Source organism: Acromyrmex echinatior, chromosome 17 (genome assembly GCF_024713525.1).
Source record: "Acromyrmex echinatior isolate Ae372 chromosome 17, ASM2471352v2, whole genome shotgun sequence".
NCBI classification, from domain to species: domain Eukaryota; kingdom Metazoa; phylum Arthropoda; class Insecta; order Hymenoptera; family Formicidae; genus Acromyrmex; species Acromyrmex echinatior.
In genome coordinates, this window is record NC_141868.1 from 7220770 (window position 1) to 7244681 (window position 23912).

Below are 23912 nucleotides of genomic sequence, written 5' to 3' on the forward strand. Positions count from 1 at the left end.
TTGAATAGAATTTTCTTTTATAAATAAAGCAATAATTTATTATTTTGCCTGATGGAAAAATTTTGCTGATATTATTCCACATTTTGGAACATTTCAACTGAATTTTTCAGCTAATATACTGAAAAATCGTAGAAACTGAATTGAAATTACTTTGAAATTTCTCTGAAATTTATTGAAATTTCTCTAAAATTTTTGCTGAAATTTTTCTAAAATTTTCCTAAAAATGAATTTTCAGCTAAAAATCGCTGAAATTAGACTGAAATTTTTCTGAAATGCTGAAATTTTATCGAAAAGTGTTTCAAATGTGGAATAATTTCAGCAAAATTTTTCCACCAGAGTTATGTAAAAAAATATATTACGTATAAAATATTATAATATAATAAAATTATTAAAAAACGAATTTTTCTTTAACACTTTATATGTCTATTACAAAGATTGATTTAGTAGAGAGATATGGTTACTCTGCTGAGGAGCATTACGTCACAACAGAAGATGGTTATATTTTGACGATTCACAGAATATCAGCAAGTCCTTTATGTAAAGGTCGACAGAAAAGAGGAGTTATATTCTTTCAAAATGGTATCCTTGCCTCATCTGATTTCTGGGTGTTAACCGGTCCTGACAAAGATCTTGGTGAGTGACCCTCAATATATGATGCATTTAATACAATTTTGATTAATATTCATTGAAAATTAAGTGTTTCCTAGCGACCAAGAAGAGCATTTTGGACAAAGAGGAAATATACATTGAACTAGTTTTGAATTGAATAAAAAAATTAGTTCAAAACTAGTTCAACGTATATTTCTTTTTTGTCCAACCTGCTTTTTTAGGAAACACTCAACTTTGAATGAATATTAATAAAAATCGCATTAAATGCTTCCTAAAAATTAAAACGCAAAAATTGACAGTATCTACCTGTCCTCAAAAAAGGATACAGTTTGAAATTTCGAAGATTTAAAACATATATCGGTAAAATTTCTGATATTTTAATTTTCCCTTAAATGTCAAAGGGGATAATAGTGCCACACTGTGCCATAATTCATAACACGGAGCTACGTCAACAGACACTATTTCGTGGCACTATTTTCAACAAATGAAGAAAAATTCAAATGCAAATGTAGCGTGTAGAATTCGCATGTAGAATATGAAATCCGTGTATAGAATACGGATATGACATTCAGCAAATTCCGCATTTTGCATCCTATATTTGTCCGAGTCAAAATTGTGACCTTTGGTTAAATCTTTAATCCTATTATATAGTAGGAGTTAAAATATCAAGATAGATTCAATTAAAATGACAGGTTCACTCCTACTTTGACTATAATAGTGTCGCAAATTTCCCTTTTCACTGTTTTTAGTGTTAAAATAGATTGATTTACAAGGAATTAAGATAGCAAAATAGGTTTGATCACAACCTCTATTGAAATTTCATCTGCTACTTGGAATATACACTATCGTTTATAAATTCGGAAATGCCTGCGATTTTCTCACATTTCACAGAAATTCGAGTATCTCGGTGAAAAAAAATCGTAGGGAAATTTAGATGTAAAGATGCATATCAAAGAGGAAAAATAGAGCTTTAAACTGGAGTTTGGATTTTGACTCTATGATATTTTCGAAATTACAAAAATTGAAACTTTTTTTAAATATTTTTTAAAAATGTTTTTGTCGATCTTTGAAGCGCTCAATGTGAATGAAACATTATCACACAAAATTTAATAAACAAATATTTCAAGTAGATTGTTTAAGCTTTGAAATGCTTTCAGAAAAAAAATTGCTGCAATAATTTTTCACAAATTGATTTTTTTATTGTATATAATTTTATTGTTTAAAATTTTATTTTTTTCTAAAATTTGAAGTATATTCTTTCTCTTTAAAATGTATTTTTAAAAACTTTTCTATGATTTTTTTTTTTTTACCAAGATACTTAAGTTTTTGTGAAATTCAAAAAAACGTAGCAAACGTTCTTGAGTATATAAATGATAAATAGTATAGTATAACAGGTTCTAGCCCAACAGTAAGCGAGAGGGGCACAGGGCGCGGGGGATATTCGTAGTTGAGGGGAAGGAGAGAGAAGACGCGAGGTAGTCCTGGCGCTATCAGTGTTAAATAAACATAGAACTCCGGTTGATGGATTACATAAATATAACACGCGTGATGACGTTTCGCCTATGCCTTCCATATTTTTCTCTCTTAAACAGTATAATTGCCAAATTTTTTTTCAAATATATAGATATAATACAAATGAAGTAGTGTTACGAACTTTTGGTACGATCCAACGCAATAAAAATTAAAAATTAGAAGAAAATTATAACTAAAATATTTTTATTTTTAAATTCGTTTCAGCAATATACGTTGACTAATTTGTAAAAGAAAAATGTTTTTATTAATTTAATCTATTATAATTCAACTATATTATTAGTATCACACAATATTAAATAAAAAAATATATCTATAATATATCTCTATAATAAAATGATGAAAATATATAATAAGTATCATAATTATTAATATTAATGAATGTTATTATTATAATTATGCTCTAATATAAGCAATTTTTAATAAATTTTAATAAATTTATGTTTTAATGTAATTTAACTGTCTGTTTCTGAGTATTATATTATTATTAATAATTTTATGGATGGAAGGTACATTATCGCAGTAGTATAGTATAACGAATTCTAATTCTACCAACGGTAAGCGAGAGGGGCGCGGGGCGCGGAGGGTACTCGTAGACGATTGATGCAGTAATATTGTCCGAGAAAAAAATGTTTTTATTAATTTAATCTATTAAATTCGTTTCCTCTATCACATTTCTTCAGGAATGCATATGGAATAATTCAACGAACACAAGCAAGAGATCAAAAATACAAGCGCCGATATACGGCAGCTTTGTTAGTGTAATAAAAGATCTTTTTAAAGACATTCGACATGTTAATACGATATATTTCGCGATGACATCATGAAAGTAATTTTATACATTGCGACGTTGCCAAATAGTGCGCATAATGATATATTATATATCCCACTCGCCGTAGTCCTATACTCGTCATAGTACTCGTGCTCTCTCTCCTATCTAGTATTCTATACTTATAATATTCACGCTCTCTCTTCTTCCCGTTATATTCTCTCCCGTTCTCTTTTCTTCTTGCTCACAATTTTATTAAATAAATATGGTATTTGTTTTACAATTGTTTAATGATATGACAATCGAATTAACAATGATTTTAATTTAGCAACTAATTATAATAATATTTTTATTAATGTAATATAAATAGCTGAGCGTTCTTAATTATCAAATCATTATAAACTATTATTGAGTAGGTATTGAACACTTATTGTACTACGTCGTACTACTAAACAGCTATCATATTATTAATTAATTCTAAATAACTATAGAGAAAGAAGATTCTTTTCCATTCACGGTAAAAAGAAACAGGAATGTGCAGGTTTCAAAATTACATGACAAGTAGATAATGTCATAGAAGGGAGCGAAAAAAATATTTTAGAATTGTGGAGGAAACCCAGAAAGAAATAGAGATTAGAATTATAATTTCTTATTGTTCAATTTTTATTTTAACTTAAGATAACTTGATTAACTTATTCGAGGAAAAAATTGCGCGCCTTCTTATCATATAATTCTATTCTTCCGCTGAATAGAGGCAGGGAAAAAGGAGACTAAAAGTAATTAAAAAAATTCAGTAATATATTTAAGTATCATACACATTTTTTAAAATAAATTTATTACATTAATTTATTTCTTACTTTAAATATAACGCAGTGTATACAATTTCATCTGAAGCGCACATTATTAATTCACGCTCCATGATTGAAGTTTCATCATAAACTTCACGCAATCTTTTAGTGTATCATTTATTGTTAATACAATTTTGGCGTATAATAGTCACAAATTGTTGACATGTATTCTCTCGCACGCGATTTTATTAAAAAAATATGATATTTATTTTACGGGCTTTTATTTTACGATGTGACTTTACAATAGAATAATATAAGCACAATTTTAATAATATTTTAATAGTACAAGTCGATCTCTCTCTCTCTCTCTCTTTCTCTCTCTCTCTCTTTCTCTCTTAGCCGAACGCGCTTTCTTATTAAGTAATTTAATATCACGAAAATATATGAAGAAGGAATGATGAAGAGATTAGAGAAAAGATAAATTTTCAAAGAAAATATTTTTTAATATTTATTTATCTAATATTTAATGCAGCATATACAATATAATTTAAACATGGACTACTAGTTCACATTCCATAATAGAATTTTTATCATTAAATTTTTACCATTAAATTTTGTGCAAAGTGTTCGCAGCATCGCGTTTATTAGTAATACAACTTACATCTGTATGGAAACATTGTTGTTGTCAACTGATCCCTTCGATAAAAATAAATACTTTATTTCTTTGAACGTTTGCACGGTCTATGTTCACTACTATAATATCAAATTATTGCTTAATAACGATAATCATTGCGATACATATAACGATACATACGCGTATTGTATATAAAAAGTTCTGCAATCAGAAAGATTTCAAAGACCCAAGTGAAAAAAGCAATTTCAGAGATCAAATAAACAAAATGACACACAATCATTGCCGGATTCATATCTTATAGTTTGTAATATCATTTAATTTGTCTGTATTTGTATTGAAAGTGATCCGATTAAGATCCAGATGTTTGTAATGGATTGCTGAATTGTTATTAGTATTAATTATTTAACTTTTAAACAATAATGTTAACAAGAATAAATAGGAAATTCAGTGGAAAGTGTTTTAACTGTAAAAAAATCGGACACAAAATTCAAGACTAGATTGAAATCTAAAAACAATTATTCTAGGAACGACGCGATGATAGTAGTGACATATAATATCGAAGCTTCACAATACCCTGTCTTGATAACGGTGACACAAAACATATGCTTAATGAGAAGGAAAAATTCAGTGCCTTAAATGAAGAAATACAAATAGATGTTTACACTTCCGCAAAACACTGTATAAGATCGAAAGGCATCGGTGAGATAGAATTAGGTCAAAATATGCAAGAATATGAAAAACCGCGTTAAGTTGAAAGATACGATTTACGTACAGAACTTGGAAGCAATTTATTGTTTGTATCTAACATCACCGACTATGGATACGGCATAGTGTTTAATCAAGTTCGCGCAATAGTGAAACGGATCGATGGCCCTAACGGCCTCAAGACAAGAACAATTATATGTCGTCGAGACAAGGAAATGAGCGCCATGCAAATGAAGGAAAAAGAAGATGACAATTTAATAAGACGACATCAGTTTTGGACATTTAAGTATAAATGATCTAAAAAAATTAAAACGAGATGAAATAATTATTAGTATGAACGACAGCTCAAAATCGGTTCATGTAAACTGTGAAGTATGTAACAAAGCAAAAATCCACAAATTACCGTTCAAACAATCTACACATCATTGTAAGGAAAAACTCGATTTGCATTCGCTTATATGTGGCCCAATACAAACTGAATCGGTAGTGTCAGATATTTTGTGACATTCATAGACGACTATACGCGATATACAGAGACAATTATGTTGTGTAGTCGTTCAGAAGTTCTTAAAGCATTTAAAAAACTACAAGCATCGTATCGAAAAGTAGACCGACCTTTTGAAGAATATTACTGTGATTAACTGAACTCTAGCATCTGCCGCTATCACCTTAGCGCTATCGCGAAAATTCATGCGACAATTATGGTCTTCTTTTTTATAACCTAACTCACATTTTAAACATTTTCTATTTCTAGTAGTCCAGAATTTTTCCCGATAAAAATCAATTATAGTGCTATAACTATTCAAAGCTTGGACTAGCCCGTATCATATGAAATAATATTTATAAATAATAATTTCTCCTAAATTCACTATTTTCTATTTGTACAGAAGAGTTAATAGTGCCTAGATACGGATAAATATCTTTAGCAATATTTTGTGACCTAAAAAGTTTATAAACACATGAATAAGAGAAAATAAGACTTTATTTATGCATATTCTATAATATAAAATAAAAAAAATGAAAATCATCAAAATAGCATAAATCTACATTTTTTAACAATTATTTCTTATTTTGTAGTTCATAATTATAACATATTAAATTTGTTCAATTATTCACATATCTTACAACTGCTCACACAAATTCTTAATATTTTCGATCATTAGCTTTCTTTTTTCTAAAGCAGCTCGTTTACAACTATCAGTTACTTCTGATTCAATTGCTGAACCAATCATTTTTTTATAATGTTTGTAGTCATTTGAAAAAATTGGAATATCTGCACATGCTAGGATTTTATTCAAGCTTGTGCTTCCAGAACCTGAATGTATGGCACCGAAAACATGACAAAAATAGTATATATTAATAAGGTTATTTTTTAAATTATTTCTTTATGTGTAATATTGAAATTTATATTAGTTCTTAATTAAAAAGCTTTCATTTAATTTTGACAATTAATCTTTGCGTTATTACATTGATACATTTTTTTTGAAATTTGCATAAAAAAACACTTATTTCAGTTTATTTTAAAATATAATTCAATTGTCAAAGTACATTCACTTAGATATAAATATTTTTAAATAATAGATACATTTAGATTAAATAATTACAGAAATGACTTACCAAGTATAACACCTGCATTAATGTGTGAAACATTATTTTCAATCATTCCAGTGTGCACTGAATTAAAAAAAATCACATTGATCGCATTTTATGTCAAAAACTGAATGGAGGCCAATTCGCTTTTCCTACGTCACTTTTTCTAGATCTAAAAGACTTTTGCATTTCAAGTATTTCAGATTTTTCGCTAGATGTTTCAACTGGACAATTCGACTTCCTTCGCCAATTTCTATGTGATCTTCATTTTGTTCATTTAAAAGTTGTTGAATTTTTTTCTTTTTTACAGTTAACATGCTGCTAAAGTTCTGGTATTTCTCGCATTTTTCTTTTTACTAATAAAGCATTCGTTTTTATTTGTGAATTCGACAGTATTTACAGTATAACCTCACTAACTCAACGCACGAGTATAAAGACGCGAAGCGAGAAATGCAGCATCGCACGAAGTGATCATTTTTGCGCCCCTGCGCATAAGGAGCAGAACCAAAGAGCGGAGTGATACTCAACTAATATTTTCTGTGTATGGGGGCGATTCGTGAACGCAAATAAACTTAGGTCGAGCACAACTGCAGTCGGAGAACGTCCTTAATGAAGAAATTGAGAAGTATGAGGAAACTCATGAACGTGGAGTTGGTAGATCTAAAATCAACAGGACAGAAAAGGTTGGTAGGCCAAAGAAAATTTACGCTAAAAAGTGGTACAAAGAATGACCCCGCGTCGGTTGATGAAGCAATAAATCGGTATGATATCTCTCAATGACTAGCTGCCATGAAAAACAAAATTGAGATCCTAAAGAGGAATCGAACTTGGATTCTAGTATCAAGACCATCGAATAAAAAAGTTTTAACAAACAGATGGATATTCAAGCTCAAGAGGAAACAAGAATTCAATTGAAAAATACAAAGCAAAATTAGTGGCACATAGACATGAGTAAAAAGAAGGTATCGATTATCAAGATACATTTGCATAAGTAGCATATGAAATCATACGTATCTTATTAGCGATAAACGAAGAAATACACATGTACACCAACCGAATGCCGTTTCAGCTTACGTGAATTAAAAGATGAATTAAAAGATGAGTATATATATATATATGGAACAACCTGAGATGTTCGTCGAATCAGATAATGAAGAAAAAGTATGTAAATTACAAAAATCTTTGTATAGTTTGAAGCAATGAGGACGAGAGTGGTATAAGAAATTAGACACATACATCACTAACGAAGGTGCACAACGAACAGAAGCAGGTCCATGCGTGTATATTTTCACGTTAATCGAGTAATTCTTATTAATTACGTAGATGACCTAACAATAGCCTCAAAGAAATTGGAAAGGATAAATGAAATTAAAGCCAAGCTTGAATTTCAATTTGATGTAATAGATCTATAAATAGTCCAATAATTAATATATTAGATATCAATATTGAAAAAAACAGATCAACTGGAAGCATTAAATTATCGCAACAGAAATACATTGAGGATTTAGTCAAAAGATTTAACATGGCGAACGCGAAGATAACTTTAACTCCAATCGAATCAAATACGAAGATCAAACAGATGGGACGAACAATGAAGAAAGAATCGAAATGAAAAAAAATCCTACAGAGAATTAGTAGGCAGACTTATTTATCTGGTAAATGCAACAAGATCCGACATCGCGTTCACTGCAGGAGTATTAAATAGATTTTGCTCAGACCTTGAAAAAGCGGACTGGAATTTAGCAAAAAAGATTCTTAGATACTTGACGAATATTTCGAATTATCGTATAAAATATAGTAAAAACGATGAAAAATTAAAGGCTTATACGGATTCCGATTGGGCAGGCGACGTTAATGATCGAAAATCATGTACGGGAACCATACTCATTTTAGCAGGTGAACTATTTGTTGGAAGTCCAAGAAGCAAACATCAACAATCGTTATCAATAATAGAGGCCGAATACGTAACATTGTCTAAAATAGAGAAGTGTTATACATAAAAAGACTGTTGTTAAACCATATGCAATTTAAGAATTATGTAAAAGACTATTCTTGTTTATTGTGACAATCAAGGTGCAATTGAGTTAACTAAAAATTTTTCATAAATGTAGCAAACATATAGATATTGCATTTCATTTTGTTCGTGAATTAGTTAATAGTAAAGTAATTGAAGATATTTATGCACCGAATTTATGATTGCTAACAAAACCTTTGTCAAGAATCAAACATGAGAAATGTGTTGAGATGTTAAAATTAACTTAATGTTAGTTTGACGAGTACATTGATTACTTTGTTTATTAATTTATTTGATCAGATTACAAAATCTATTTAAACTAACACATATCAATAGAGGGAATGTAGAAGCACAATCGCTGTGTGCGACATCTACTGGATTGTACCGTTCAGTTAGTTAGTCTCCATTATACATGTATTGATCACACATGTGTTTTTGGTCCTCCCCTTTTATTTTCTTGGTCAGATCTTTCCTGTGTCAGTCTACAATAAAGTCATTGTATTTACTTGCAAACTTTGCTTAATTTTTACATTGTCAATCATTTTATTAGAGATATATTATAGATATTTTTATTTAATATTATGTGATATTAATAATATACTTGAATATAATATATTAAATAGATAAAATTAATTGAATATAATAGATAATATAGTTGAATTATAATAGATTAAATTAATAAAAACATTTATAAATTAGTCAATATATATTGCTGAAACGACTCTAAAAATAAAAATATTTTAGTTATAATTTTTTTTTAATTTTAATTTTTCTTGCGTACCAAAAGTTTGTAACGCTACTTCATTTGTATCATATCTACATATTTTTAAAAACTTTGGCAATTATACTGTTCAAGAGAGCAAAGTTTCAAAAAAGCAAAATTTTACAGTTTCGATAGAGCAAATTCACAAAAATTCAAAAGAAATAATGATCTTTCAAAAAAAGAGAATTTTAAGCTTATATAAACTAATTTTTGAAATTTAAATTTTATTTATTTTTAACCAAGTTATTACTGTTTGAATTTTGCTATGAATTTTTATAGCAATATAAACTTTTGTTACGATCCAATAATTTCTAATTTATTTTTGTTCAAAAAATTGTATTTTTTTATTGCGTTCGTAGAGAGGATTGTTTCATTATTAGTATTCTTTACAATTTCGTAATTTTGGAAGTTATTATCCATAGATTCATTATTTCTTACGTTGTTAATAGTTTGTGATATGTCTTGATTTCCTTTTGTCTTCTTTTTCTTTTTAACTTTTTTATTTTTGTTCCTGATTTATTTGTCTCTCGGCATTTTTTTTGTTCGAAGTCATTTTATTAATAAAATCAATCAATTCTTTCTTTGTAACAGTATTATCTTGTATGTTTATCCATTCTAAGAAAGTCAAATATATTTTTTCCATTTTATCTGTTGAATTGGCCAGAAAGTTGTTTTTAGCTCAAAATTATATATAGAATATGTTTGTTGCGAAATTTTTTAATATCTAATACGAAAACTTAAAATTTTCCGTAAAAATGCGTTTTTACGTATTTTTGTCATTGAATTATTCGCGAATTAAGTGAAAAGAGCATTCTAATTTTAAATTGCTTATGACTCTGTTAAAAATCATCGTACTGCAATTAAAAAAACAGATTTTTAAAGCTGGAATTTTGCTTCATCGAAAAGTCAATTGTCAATTTTTTAAGGCTCCTGACTATTCAGCCAAGAACTCTGTGTTGACGGTGGAGACAGCGTTCTGGCAAAACGGTAGCCACACACTTAAGCACGAGTCTATATCGTGTGCTCGCCTGCGGCACGCCGAGAGTGACCAAGACAGCTCCTTCTCACACTAATCACTTGTTTCAAGCGACCGAAAATGCTTTCTTAGCAATCTCGGTCGCTCGACGGCCCTCTATAGGCATCAATAAAGGTCAGAGGGCATTCTAAATAACATATAAGTTTAATAAATTGTAGGAATAGTATACCTCTCTCATTAATCCAAAATAGTATAAATCATTAAAACGCAACAATTTACGAGATATTTAATTGTTTACGATTTTCTATGCGCGTTGTATAGTATACCTCTCCTTCATAAACTCAAGTAGCAAGAATAGTTCAATAGAAGTAGAATTTTACCGGAAAAAAATTATAAACCAACATTTCTTTTCAAAAAAGAAAGTTTCGAAAGAAAAGAAATGCGTATGTTCGAGACTCGAGATTTATGAAGAAAATATGCGAAAAAAATCGAATAGTTGTAAAAAGTTTCACTTAAAACGGAAGATATTAATTGTATGACAAAAAATCGATATAAAAAAATATATGTATTCGAAATAATACTATAAAATGAGACGTGAAACATTAAGATTGATCTATTACTTCAGTAGAAAAAATATTTAAAAAACCCCAAAAAGGCCTTTTTTCATTTGTTCTCTGTTCATTGAGATTTAAACGCAAAGCTTTGAAATTTTCGTAAAATGTAGCCCTCGTAATGACGAACAAATTTGAACAAGCCTGTAAAAGTTCTTTAATTTTTGCAAAAAGCCATTTGTTCATTAAAAACTAGTCTGCAGGAAATTTAATTTCTTCATCTTTGAGCAGTCGCACAGCAATTTACAGGGATTTTGCTTCTTCAAGAGTTGCACTATCACGTTCACTTAATAACAAAAACGATTTTTTTGCAGTTAAACTACAATATTATCAAACTTTAAAAAGTGGGTATCTTTTTCCGTATAAAAAAAAACGGAAATAATTTCGTTAATATGCATCATATCAAATAACGTGTGAAGCATTCGAAATCTGACATTTTTCTATCGACGCCGTATATCGACAATGATCTAGTCACAAACAAGTCTGGCGTAGTAATCAAATCAATATAACAGAATAAATTAAAATATTGTAGAACATGTGAATGCGAATGCTAAATGTGTTAAAATATTTACCATGTAATCCTTTAAATAACATATGATCAATTGCAGGTCTATTAGCTCTTTTTCCAGTAGCCGAATAATTCGCAATGTTTGAACCATATATGTCTAATATTACTTTGCGCACCATAATTTTCCAATCTTTATTCAATTGTGCTTTCATTTATTTAATATATATATTCCGCGTGCAGATTACGTATCCGCATTCCATATACATACAAGACAATATATTATATTTTAGATAATAATACATATTTGGAAAAAACAGATAATATTTTGGAATAAATAAAATATGTCTAACAGAAAATTATCAGAATAAATGTGTCTTGATAAAGAGATAATGATCGAATTTTTATTAAAAATAATGACTAAGACTACTTAATTCGGTAATATTATATTAGGTCGGGGAAAAAGTTTCTTCGTATTTAAAAAAAATTTTTTGCAAAAGTTTTTCATTTGTTGCAAAATTTTCGTTACAATTATATTATTCGTTAGAGCAAAGTTTTAGCTTTAAGAATCTGTTTTTTAAATTGCGGTGAGATGATTTTTATCGGAGTTACGAGCAATCAAAGTTAGAATGCTCCTTTACTTAATTCGCGAATAACTCAGTAACAAAAAATCATAGGAACATTTTTAAAAAATGATTTTGTAGGAAAAGCTTCGAGCTTTCACGATAGGTAGTCGAAAATTTTTGTAAATTTTTTTTGGACACGTGAGAGACCCTCAAAGTGAAAAGAAAAATTTTCATCTTTTTCAGCTCGCAGTTTTTTTGATGTAAAAATTATCAAATTCACAGAAACTGAAAAAATATAGTAATCTTTCAAAAATAGAGATTTCAAGCTTTAAAACTCTCTTTTTAAATTGAAATTTCATTTATTTTTGACGAAGATATTGTATATACAATTTTGAATTAAAAAATACGAAGAAACTTTTTCCCCGACCCAATAATAAGAAAATTAATGTATCATCTTATATTTCAGCATTTTTGTTTCTGATGAAGGATATGATATATGGCTCGGAAATTACAGAGGAAATACTTATTGCAGATCACATATAAAATTATCTTCACGAGATTGAAACTTTTGACAATATAGGTAAATCTTTAATATTTGCAAGTATTATTTAAAAAAAATAAATTTCTTGTCACTTTTGATTTTTTATTATCTCAATTTTTTAATATTATTTAAACATATTTTTTCTCGTATTTTATTTAATTCAAGTTAAGTTTTTCTTAAAAATTCTAAATAAAATCAATGTTTTTTAATAAAAAAATAGATTCATAATATTGTGCAAAGACGTACTGTATTTCTATTAAGAAAAATCGACCAAGCTAAATTACAAATTTTTTACCAAATATTCGATGGTTTTGCAGTACTATAAAGATATAATGATAAAAAAATAAAACTTATATTCTAAATCTGTAGCAATGAAATTTCACTGCATTATTAAAATTTCAATACAGACATTAGTGGCAATTACGCCAATGTTACTGCCAATGAATTTTATTACAATGGAAAAAATCCATTCAATAATTAGAGTGAAAAATTTACTCCAAAAAGAAATGAATTTGTAAGTTAAATAATGATAGAATCATGGCATTTCAAATTCAGATAACAAAGCCTACGGAGATAGATTTTGAATAGAACATGCTATCAATCTATTAACTTTATTTTTAATTATTATTATTTTATTTTTAATTATTTTATTCTGTTTCTTATATTTATGTCATATGTGTCTCAAGATGCATCTCGCTCGTAACGATGATAAACGAAAAACATACAACAAACGATGCGCTATGTTGCTAAATTCACTTGCAGTAACATTCAATGCATCTTGCAATGCATTATCAACTAATGCTTAAACCACTTCGATTAATCGAATGAAATAGTCCACTTCTTTATGTAAGAGTAGACAGACTAACTTGATAGCAGTGAAAATCTATACTTAAAGCAATGACTTTGCTATTATATTCATTTTTGTTAGCAGTAAAATTTTCATTGCTACAGATTTAGAATATATTATTGCTGTCTAGCTATCATGAGATAGGAACGAGGGATCTGCCAGCTATGATTGATTATGTACTTAGTAATACAAAACAAAAATTTCTGCATTATGTCGGTTTTTCGATGGGAACTACCGTATTTTTTATTTTACTATCCACAAGACCAGAATACAATGCAAGTAAAATTGGGAGTCTGTTTTGCTCCGATCGCTATGTCAAATGAAATGCCTACTCTTGTGGAATATTTGCATACATATAATGTACCGAAGTTTCTTGAGGTAAAGATTGTAAAGAGCTATTCAAATCGTATTTTAAGATATAAAAGTATATTTTACATATAAATTTTGTATTAATTAATAATATTCTAATGGAAAAATAATTTTTTATTATCATAATCCTTTTGTTAAAAAATATTCATTATTAATATGACTATAATTAATAAAGTGTTAATAAGGCTATTAAATAAATAGATTATTAAATTAGACATCATCTTTTATAATATTATGCATAAACTTTTTTTTGAATATTTGATATTCTCTTACAAAATTTTTATTGCAACTTTGTGGGTGATTATAGAATAAAATATTGATATTAATTATAGAACAAAATTTCAATTTTGATTAAAATGTTTAATAAAAACATCACATCTACCGTACATATTAATTTCTTGTATTACATAGAGTAATCGAGAACTCGGAAATTTCTCTGACCGCTTCGCGTATAGATATACCGTACTGTCTCGTTTAAACGCTACTCGTTTTCTTAACGAAACCTGCTACTGTATCTATGGATTTTGTTCATTTTAATAATTGCATATTAACTCTCGTTATGTTATTTTATTTTGATTATATAAATATTTTAGGAGTTAATACGTAATTGTTTTAATATTACATTTTCTTTTTATATCATATTATATACATTTTTATTACAATCTTTGTATTTATATTTTTGATATTTATGATTATATTTGTTTATTAGGAATTTTTTGAGTCTAATGAAATATATGAAATAGCTTCCTTATCATCAACGACTATAACGTTAGCAAGAACACTATGTGCAGATAAGACAATTACTCAGGCCGCCTGTATTGCACTAATATTTTTAATTATCGGATCCGATCCTGCGCAACTTAATACTGTATGTTATCAACTTAATACAATTTTGCTAATTGCAACTGCTAATTGCCACTGCTTTACATTCTTTAAAAATTATAAAATCCTATATGTTTCTTTGTACGAGGGTCATTTGAAAAGTTTTGAGCCTCAACATGAAAATAGCATTACTCATCAAAATTATTCTGGTACTACAATCGCACATGTTTCACAAAATATCTGCGGAAATTGTAGAACGCATTTTGTACGCTTAAGTTAAGCTTGATGTTTAAGAATCATTTGTGCCAGTCAGTGTCAGTGTTTGTTGAAAATCTGTCCTCCGAGCCTAACTTTGAGCCTAGAAAATAAGAAGAAGTCGTTGGAGATCAGATCTGGTGGATACAATAGGTAGTTAATCAATTCGAACCGCAAATTTTTCGTAAATTTTTGTTATGGCGATCGTCGATATTCGATTTTTTTCCATTTTTATAAAAATACTAACATCAATACAAACTGTCAAACATCAACTGAGCACCTACAATGGCATAATTTTTACAGATCTTTCAAAACACGATTGTAGACATGTACGATCAGAATGGTTTTGATGAGTAATGTTATTTTGAGGCTTAAAACTTTTCAAACGACCTTTGTATATTATTTTAATGATAAATCTAAATTGTTTTCAATAAAATTATTTGTTGCAGACGGCATTATTATAGACCGGAAATATTATCTTATTATCCAGTCGGCACATCCATGCAATTATTAATTCATTATTACCAAAATTTTGTTACAAGTGAGTATTTTTTTTCTTTTCAAACGTTTAACATAAACTATTATAGTTAATTATAAAGAAAAAAAATGTGCAAAATGTACCTGAATATTGTTAAGTTTTCTACTTTTTACTATTTTCTTAATATTTTTATTAATATAATAGGGTAAGATCGGATCCTAGTAAAGAATAGATTGAAAGAATGAATTGAAATAGATTCAGATTTTCAAAAATATTGATTCACGAATGTTAAAATGAATGCTTTTCAATCCTGAATGCATTTTTATTCATTTATAGGAATTGCATGGAGCATATCTCTATTCCTTTCAATTTAAAAATAATATTAGTTTTTTCTGTACACACAAACACAATTATGAATACTGTTCAATACAAAATTTTGGATAGGAAATGCAGTTTTTCAATCCAATTGCATCCAATTGAATTTAATTGAATTCAATTGAATCCAATTAAATCCAAAAAAAGTATTCGCTATTTAAAATACGCATTCGGATAGAAAAAAATTTCAATCCATTTTAATCCATTCTTGTTTACTGGGATATTATGAGTATTGCAGGTAATATATGAGCATCTTTTACATTTCTGTAATGATTGGTACTAGTAGTGCCAACTGTTATAGAAAGATGCATCTGTCTTCGTGACATTCCAATGCTGCAAAGTTTTATCTAAATTTATGTATAGAACTTCGATTCTTAATTTCCTCGGTTACTTTTTTAAAACTTCCAAAAATTCAGGTTATTTCGTCTTTACGTCAAAACTTTAATGGTAAACGGACATAATGTTTCATCGTTAATCGCGCACTAGACTAATGAGACTTAATGAAACGTGGTCATTTCTCAGTTTGTGAAAATTTCCGAAGCAATGAATCGAAGTCCTTGGATGTACTTCGGATATTTATCATATTAAATAAGTAGGTACATTATTTTTTTATTTCTTACGTTTTTTCCTCTAACTTCATAAGGTTCTCAATCTTGAGATAAGATATTTTGTTATACATGTAAAGTAAACAATATTTAGCCATTCTAACTTCATAAAGTCCCGAGACTATTATTGATCTATTAGACACGGGAATTAAAAAAGAACGTTAAACAATTACGTTAAATAAAGACGGTTAAATTAAAGAGAATGTTAACAATTAATCATTAGTCAAGAATTTAAAATGATAAAATTATATTTGTATACAGAAAAAAATAGTTAATAGTGTTAAATAAAATATCATTCTAGTGCTAAGAGAAAACGCAATTTTTATTTTTCTTTTTTTGAGTAACGATTATATCGTTACAAAGAATATTTTCTTGATAATATAATTTTAAAATACTCTTATTATTACTTGAAACAAGTAATATTTATGTAACATTTTTCTGTACGTACATATGCACGCTTCAGAACGAACTAAGTTGAACTGAGTTTTTTCCTATAGTCCTTGATCATTTTCCAATTTTAGCGATCGAGATATTATTTCTAAAGTGCCGAATATCCACCATCAATAGTGCGCGGGAAGTGGGGCAAGGGCACTGCTCACTGCCGTGAACATCACCTCTAAACTCGAACGGCATGGCACGATTGCTAGGCCATTCCCGCTCCTCGCGGTCGGTGAGCCGTATTTTCGGCAATAATGGGTCGGACAGACGTGCGTATTCGGCTTTGCGTATTTTTAAACGTTAACATCTCGTTAATTATTGCGAGCATTGCAAATGGTAGAGGACTTTTCGACTCAGTTTAGTCTGCTCTACCTGCTCAAGACGGGTGGGGTCATAAATTGATGCCACTCTGTATATTTCAATCTTTCATTTCTGCATAATTTCTTACAAAAAATTTCCTGTGCTCATATTACTCCTAAGGATGCTCATATTAACCTATCCAGAGAGTAACTGGGTGAGTAATAAGAGTACCCAACACCATTTCATAATTTGCATTAAAATAATCAATTTCAATACTAAAATACATAAAACATCAACAAATCTATTAAATGCATAAAATTTTTTTATTCTTCAATGCTAGATATATTAAAATGTTCCCTTAAGGTGCTCATAATACCCGATCATACTCTATATAACAGTTCTTCAAAAATAATTCTTTCAACACGTTGTTTACGTGTCATGATATTTTACGATTATCTAGATTAAAATCTTCAAATATCTTTTGCTTTTAATTCTATATTTATGTAGATAATTAATATTGACTGTGTTACAGAAAAATTTCAAACCTTCGACTATGGATATTTCGGCAATTACAAGCAATATGGACAGATGACACCCATAACGTATGATCTTAACAAAGTTACTGCGCCTTTGGCTTTATTTTACGGTGCTAACGATGTACTTGTTCCAGTAGCGGTAAGATCACTTTTGACTTTCTTATAAAAACTTCTTTTGATAAAAATATATATTGAAAAATAGAATAAAATGTTATTATGAATCTATACGTATTCTATCAGGACTTAGTCCTATTTCAAAGAAATTTATTTAAAATATATATTTCAAATAAAAAAAAAGAAATTAAAATGTTATTTAGTATTTGTTATTTTAAATAACTTTTTTTGACCTTGATTTTTTATTAAATATTTTAAATAAATTTTTGGAACAATTAATATTTGTTATTTTAAATAAGTTGTATCAGTTTTTTATCGATTTGTATTTTTTACCACTAGAACCGCCGATGACGTCAATTTGGCTTCGCTGATATAAAAATTGCTAAACTTTTGTAAATTTCCGTATTGGTTAACAGTTTTCGCTGACTTTTTATCATTTTAGAAGTTTGATTTACAAAAAAAGAATTAATTAATTCCACTCATGTTTACATAGTCTATTTTTATTTTCACTGTAAACTGCCAAAAGTCGCGAAAATAGCGTTTCATGTATATTCTGAAATAATGAAACATTAATATTTTGTCAATGTGAGTTAATCATCTGTATTGTATATGTCTATGATTCCGACATATTTTTTGTCTTGTTTTTCTCTTCGTAGTATTATTCATGGTAGAATCAGAAAGGTGAAGCATTCTGAAAGATGCGCAGTAGACAGTAAAATAATTGTGGCTTGGCCAGTCAGACGATTGGCAATGCAAAAAATAATCATATGGCAAAATATCATTTTCAAACATATAATTTATTAAATTATTTATTTAACAATTTATTTAATTAAAACATGATCTTTTCATTTCATATCGCATAAATCTGTTTTAAAATTAGCGACATGTCTGTCAGTGACTTGAGCCCTTTTCTCGATTTCTATCATACACATTTCTGTCATGACAACATCTTGAAACACTATACAATGTCGATAGCATTTGATTGGTCGAAATTCGCCTCATCCTTACCCTATCATGCACAATGCTTCACCTTTCTGATTTCACCATGGTATTGTTATCATAGCAAGAAGAATCAAGACGTTAATGGTAAAACTACAATTATTGTATTCAATTGTCTGTTTTTTTTTTCATACAATACAGAATATCGAATATACATACCGACACACACACACACCCGCGCGCGCGCGGATGCACATACACACACACACACACACACACACCACGCACACACACATGGTGTACCGAAAGTTTTTGCCAATCGCTTTTGTGTAGATAGAACGAACTAAACTGAGTCGAAAAGTCCTCTACTATTTTGCAATTTTCGCAATAGTTAACAAGATATTAATTACTAAAAATTGCCAAATATTGATCTTGAATAATTTTTTATTCAAATACTATCAACTTTATAGAAAAACTGCAAGAGACAAAAATTATTTATTTTCTTCTCATAAAGTTCTGAGAATTTTTTCAGAATTTTTTCAGAATTTTTTAGTATCGTATTTTATTTATGTATCGTATATTATTTTATTATGTTGATAAAATAAGAAAATATAGTAAAAAGTTGATAAAACATTCTGAAAAAATTCTTAGAGTTTTATGAAAAGAAAATAAATGATTTTTGTCTCTTGCAGTTTTTCTGTAAAGTTGATGGTATTTGAGTAAAAAATTATTCAAGACCAATATTTGGCAATTAATATCTTATTAACTATTGCGGGACTTTCTCTACCTACTCATGATGGGTGACGAAATATGTTAAAATCACTCTGTATATTCGTATATATTCAAATAAACGAAATCATTAAAATGTTTTGTATTTATTATTTGAAACGGTTATTTAAAATACATAATTTTTATTTTATATTTCAAGTAAGTTTTCGAAATCTATTAGGTGTTGGAATTAATTCGTAGCGTTTTACAAGTGATGGGAAGTACTTTCATTAATGTATTTTTTAATGCTCATGTGAAATAAATAATATTCTTTCATTAAAAAACGCTACGAATTAATTCCAACACCTAATATTTTTTATTTAAAATAAGAAATAGCCTTCGAAAACTTATTTAAGATAAAAGGCAAGTTATTTTTTTATTTTAAATAAAAGTTAGAAACGGTGACATTAAAAATTAATTGCTTAATGTGTGTGTGTGTGTGTGTGTGTGTAAATTACTCGCTTTTTAAATATTTATCGATTCCCTCAAATTTGAAAGCGATCCGTCGTCGTGACCTAAAATCATGATTTTCTCGAAAATACGCAGAGGTGCAATTTACTGCTTTAAAGAGATTATTTTTTAGTGTCCAAGAATAATTATGCAAAAGCTGATCAAAATCCGTGAAATACTTATGTGAGTCTCTCCTTGTTAGCCTCATTTTAGGTTATTATAAAATGAATTTTACGTAATATATTTTATTATTTTTTTTAATAACAATAAGTCTTTATATGAACATTTAATGATACAATTTTATAAAAAAACTTGTCTTATAAAAGTGTTTCATTAACTAATATCTTCATTTTTTGTAAACACTGTTACAATAAACTACTCAATGTGCTTTTCTTATTTGTTTAATATTTTCTCAGTTTTTCTTTAATTTTTTCAAAAAATGTTGATTTAATATTCTTACATAATGTCATTAAATAATAATAAATTATATATATATATATTTTGTGTGTGTGTGTGTGTGTGTGTGTGTGTGTGTGTGCGTGTGCGTGCGTGCGTGCGTGCGTGCGTGTATATAGAACAATCACTAATAAATAATATATACCTTTAACAACAATAACTTTTAACTGGGGTAGAAAACACGTCAAATCGATATTAATTCAATGTCGCTCGACATTAACTCGATAATTCGATTAATCACTTGTAGCTGGAGATGTAATAGGGTGTAAAGTAAGTCCGTAAGCAAAATGAGTGAAATCTATTTCGCTTACAGACTTACTCTACGCCCTATTACATACCCAGCTACAAGTGATTAATCGAATTATCGAATTAACGTCGATCGATGTTGAATTAACATCGATTTGACGTTGATCGATCAATTCTGGCTGAGCCAAAAAATCAGCTTATTCCCTATGTGTCTGCACCCTCTACTGTTCATTGCAAACGATGTATAAGAATTTCTAAGATATAAACCTCACTCTACTTTTCATTATATCTACGAATATCTATGAAAAATTAAGAATTTCTAAGATTTTACCTTAATTTATGTAGGTTTTTTTGGACCTCTTCATTTTTTTCCGCCAGTGTATTTCTTATTAGTGTATATCTTATTTTAAATAATTTCTTGTGATCTATTTCTTATATAATATTAGGTGTTGGAATTAATTCGTAGCGTTTTTTAATGAAAGAATGTTATTTATTTCACATGAGCATTAAAAAATACATTAATGAAAGTACTTCCCATCACTTGTAAAACGCTACGAATTAATTCCAACACCTAATATTTTAAATAAGTTCTTGCAACTTATTTTATATTTTTTACTGCAAATAAGTCGTATCACTTATTTTTACCGAGTTCAGTATATTACACACATAAGTATATAGTATATTTATAGCAAGAATTTGATCAGTTTCATACCAGCTATAATTGGATGAAAAATTGAAAATATTCTTTCTTTATAAATAATTTAAGATTACTTTGAATTTTTAAATAGAGTCGCAATTTCGTAATATTATATGGAATTTTTCTTTATTTTTTCTTCCTATCATCCATTTCCTAATTCCTCTTTTTCTTCTTTTTTTCTCACTTTGATCTCTCTCACTTTTCCAGCCTATATAATTATATAATATTATTATCTACCTAAATACAAATAGAAGAAATTCAAGAAATAATTGCATGATTGTTTCATGACATCAAATCGACAATCAATTCATAATTATGATATTTCATATTATTAGGTGTTGGAATTAATTCGTAGCGTTTTACAAGTGATGGGAAGTACTTTCATTAATGTATTTTTTAATGCTCATGTGAAATAAATAACATTCTTTCATTAAAAAACGCTACGAATTAATTCCAACACCTAATATTATTTAAACTTTAGTTTATAATTGTGTTTCCAGTCCGTAAGCGGCGTATAGTTTATGTAATTGAAAGATTATTATGAGTTATCTAGCTTTTATTATGAGTTATATTAAAGATATAGAATTTTAATATAAAAATATTATTAGATATCTAGCTTCTCTAGATTATATTGGCCTTTTCTTTATCTTTATTATTCATATAGTGATCTCGATTAAATTATTATTGGTTATAATAAATAATTGTTTTAAAAAGTAATTGTTTATATTTCATTATTATATGTCATTATTTTATCATTTTTCATATTTTCAGAATGTATGGGAAACGTATAAACGCTTGCCAAATGTTATCCTGCTAGAAGAAATTGCATATAAATTATTTTCTCATGCAGATTTTCTAATTGCCATTGATGTTAAAACTTTAATGTATGATCATGTAATAGAACTACTTCAGAAAATTGATAATAATTAGTCATGGAGAATCCATGATAAATTAATCTATGTCTAATATTTAAAATGGCTCCTCTTACTAATAAATCGATTGCCTATAGTATTATTTGCCTATAACACTTTTGCCGATAGTTTGCACACAAAAATTACTACCTATACTTGATTGTCTATAATGAAAGTACTTTTGCGCACAAATAAAATTTTCAGAGAAAATATCATGTTTGCCTACATACTATTGCCTACAGCTCGTCTATAAGCACTTTTGCGTACAATACAAATTTTAGAAAACAGAGTTACTTTTGCCTACATGTATTATTGCCTACATATATTTTATTTGACATTAAACTATTTTATATTTTCCCGTTTCTAAGCGAAGCGATTCTCACCCTACTTCCCTCCCTCCCTCTCCTGCAAGGGGCACACACTTCCATAATTGTACTGTTGCACATTTGGTATTCAAAAGTATCATTATAAATATTCATTCTTATGAACAGAACTGTTTCCGTTGTTGTCAATATCTACCACGACAAATTATTTTCTTACTTAACTTTAATTTTACATTTGTACGCAAAAGTGCTTGTAAGCAATCGAGCTGTAGGTATAGTATAAATACATACAGTATGGACACTGAGCGTCGGCACCTTTGATGTAGTGGGACCCGGGTTATATGACTCGCCGCCATATTGTGGATTGGAAAGGCGCTTATAAATATAAATTTAAGTTTTAATAAAGCTATAGAATAATTTTTCTAAAAAAAAAAAAAAAAAAAAAAAAAAAAATATAATTCGGTCATGTCATCAAAATTGTTTATAGCGAATATATTTTTAAATCAGAATTATATAATATAATGTACGAACTCATTATATAAAGATAATATTCACATTAATAATAATAATAATATTAAACAGTACTAAGTAAATTAAAAATAATAATTGATTAAATATTATACGAATTGTAATTGAATAATTATGTATGAAAAAATAATATATTGCATGAAAATTGTAATTAAATGTGAAGTTGTAATTTAATAATGTATGCACGTACACACACACACACACACACACGCGCGCGCGCGCGCGCGCACAAAATGCATACTTTATTACAAAAATACTTTATCGTATACAAATATAACAGTCTACACAATATAGCGTCTCTAAAAAAATTTGATTTAATTTTTTAGTAAAACTTAATTTTATTAACCCTTTACCCTTTTCTTTTAAATTAAAAAAAAATTAAGCTTTATACGAATGATCATGGCTCTCACTCGTGTACTCATGTTTGGCCCGATTTCCTTACCACGAGTCTCATACGATATTGTAGGCGAAAGGGTTAATTATATTTTATGGGAAGGAGATACAGCTAATCTAACATGCAATTTCAACTTACTGAAGGCAACCATTTTCCTGGTTGGAAATCGACGCATGCGTATTAAAAATTGGAGGCCACATCAAAAGTTCAGTGTCCATACTGTATGTACTTATACTGTAGGCAATAACCCAGTCAGAATGATAATAGAATCGACATCGAATCAACGTCGATTCCATTATCATATTTGACCGGGAATACATATAGGCAATAATACATGTAAACAAATGTAAAGCTCCGTTTCTAAAATTTTTATTTGTGCGTAAAAATGCATGTATGCAATTGAGTTGTAGGCAATAATTTTTGTGCACAAACGAACTATCGGCAAAAGTGAGGCAAACAA

At 28.4% G+C, this 23912-nt stretch overlaps 2 protein-coding genes and 1 pseudogene across 2 annotated transcripts; 2 read left to right on the top strand and 1 right to left on the bottom strand.

Moving 5' to 3' along the window:
- Positions 1 to 419: 419 nt before the first annotated feature.
- On the top strand, positions 420 to 22983 carry LOC105149389 (gastric triacylglycerol lipase-like). Its single transcript, XM_011061766.2, has 3 exons — positions 420 to 633; positions 17623 to 17765; positions 22068 to 22983. Exons 1-3 carry the CDS (start codon positions 420 to 422, stop codon positions 22224 to 22226), a joined length of 516 nt encoding a protein of 171 aa, XP_011060068.2. The 3' UTR covers positions 22227 to 22983.
- Positions 2264 to 8569, bottom strand: LOC147906956 (uncharacterized; annotated as a pseudogene).
- LOC147906957 (lipase 3-like) lies at positions 7253 to 14679 on the top strand. Its single transcript, XM_087415252.1, has 4 exons — positions 7253 to 7386; positions 12527 to 12608; positions 13559 to 13826; positions 14527 to 14679. The coding sequence occupies exons 1-3, from the start codon at positions 7253 to 7255 to the stop codon at positions 13769 to 13771; spliced, it is 429 nt and encodes a 142-aa protein (XP_087271378.1). The 3' UTR covers positions 13772 to 13826; positions 14527 to 14679.
- Positions 22984 to 23912: the final 929 nt, after the last annotated feature.

Bases quoted from the DNA above. Each gene is read 5' to 3' on its own strand.
- LOC147906957 (XM_087415252.1), top strand. From the start codon at position 7,253: ATGAGGAAACTCATGAACGTGGAGTTGGTAGATCTAAAATCAACAGGA. The intron at 7,387-12,526 runs GTATGATATCTC...CTTATATTTCAG, and splicing joins GTTGATGAAGCAATAAATCG to CATTTTTGTTTCTGATGAAG. The intron at 12,609-13,558 runs TCTTCACGAGAT...CTACAGATTTAG, and splicing joins GCAGATCACATATAAAATTA to AATATATTATTGCTGTCTAG.
- LOC105149389 (XM_011061766.2), top strand. From the start codon at position 420: ATGTCTATTACAAAGATTGATTTAGTAGAGAGATATGGTTACTCTGCT. The intron at 634-17,622 runs GTGAGTGACCCT...ACTGTGTTACAG, and splicing joins CGGTCCTGACAAAGATCTTG to AAAAATTTCAAACCTTCGAC. The intron at 17,766-22,067 runs GTAAGATCACTT...TCATATTTTCAG, and splicing joins ATGTACTTGTTCCAGTAGCG to AATGTATGGGAAACGTATAA.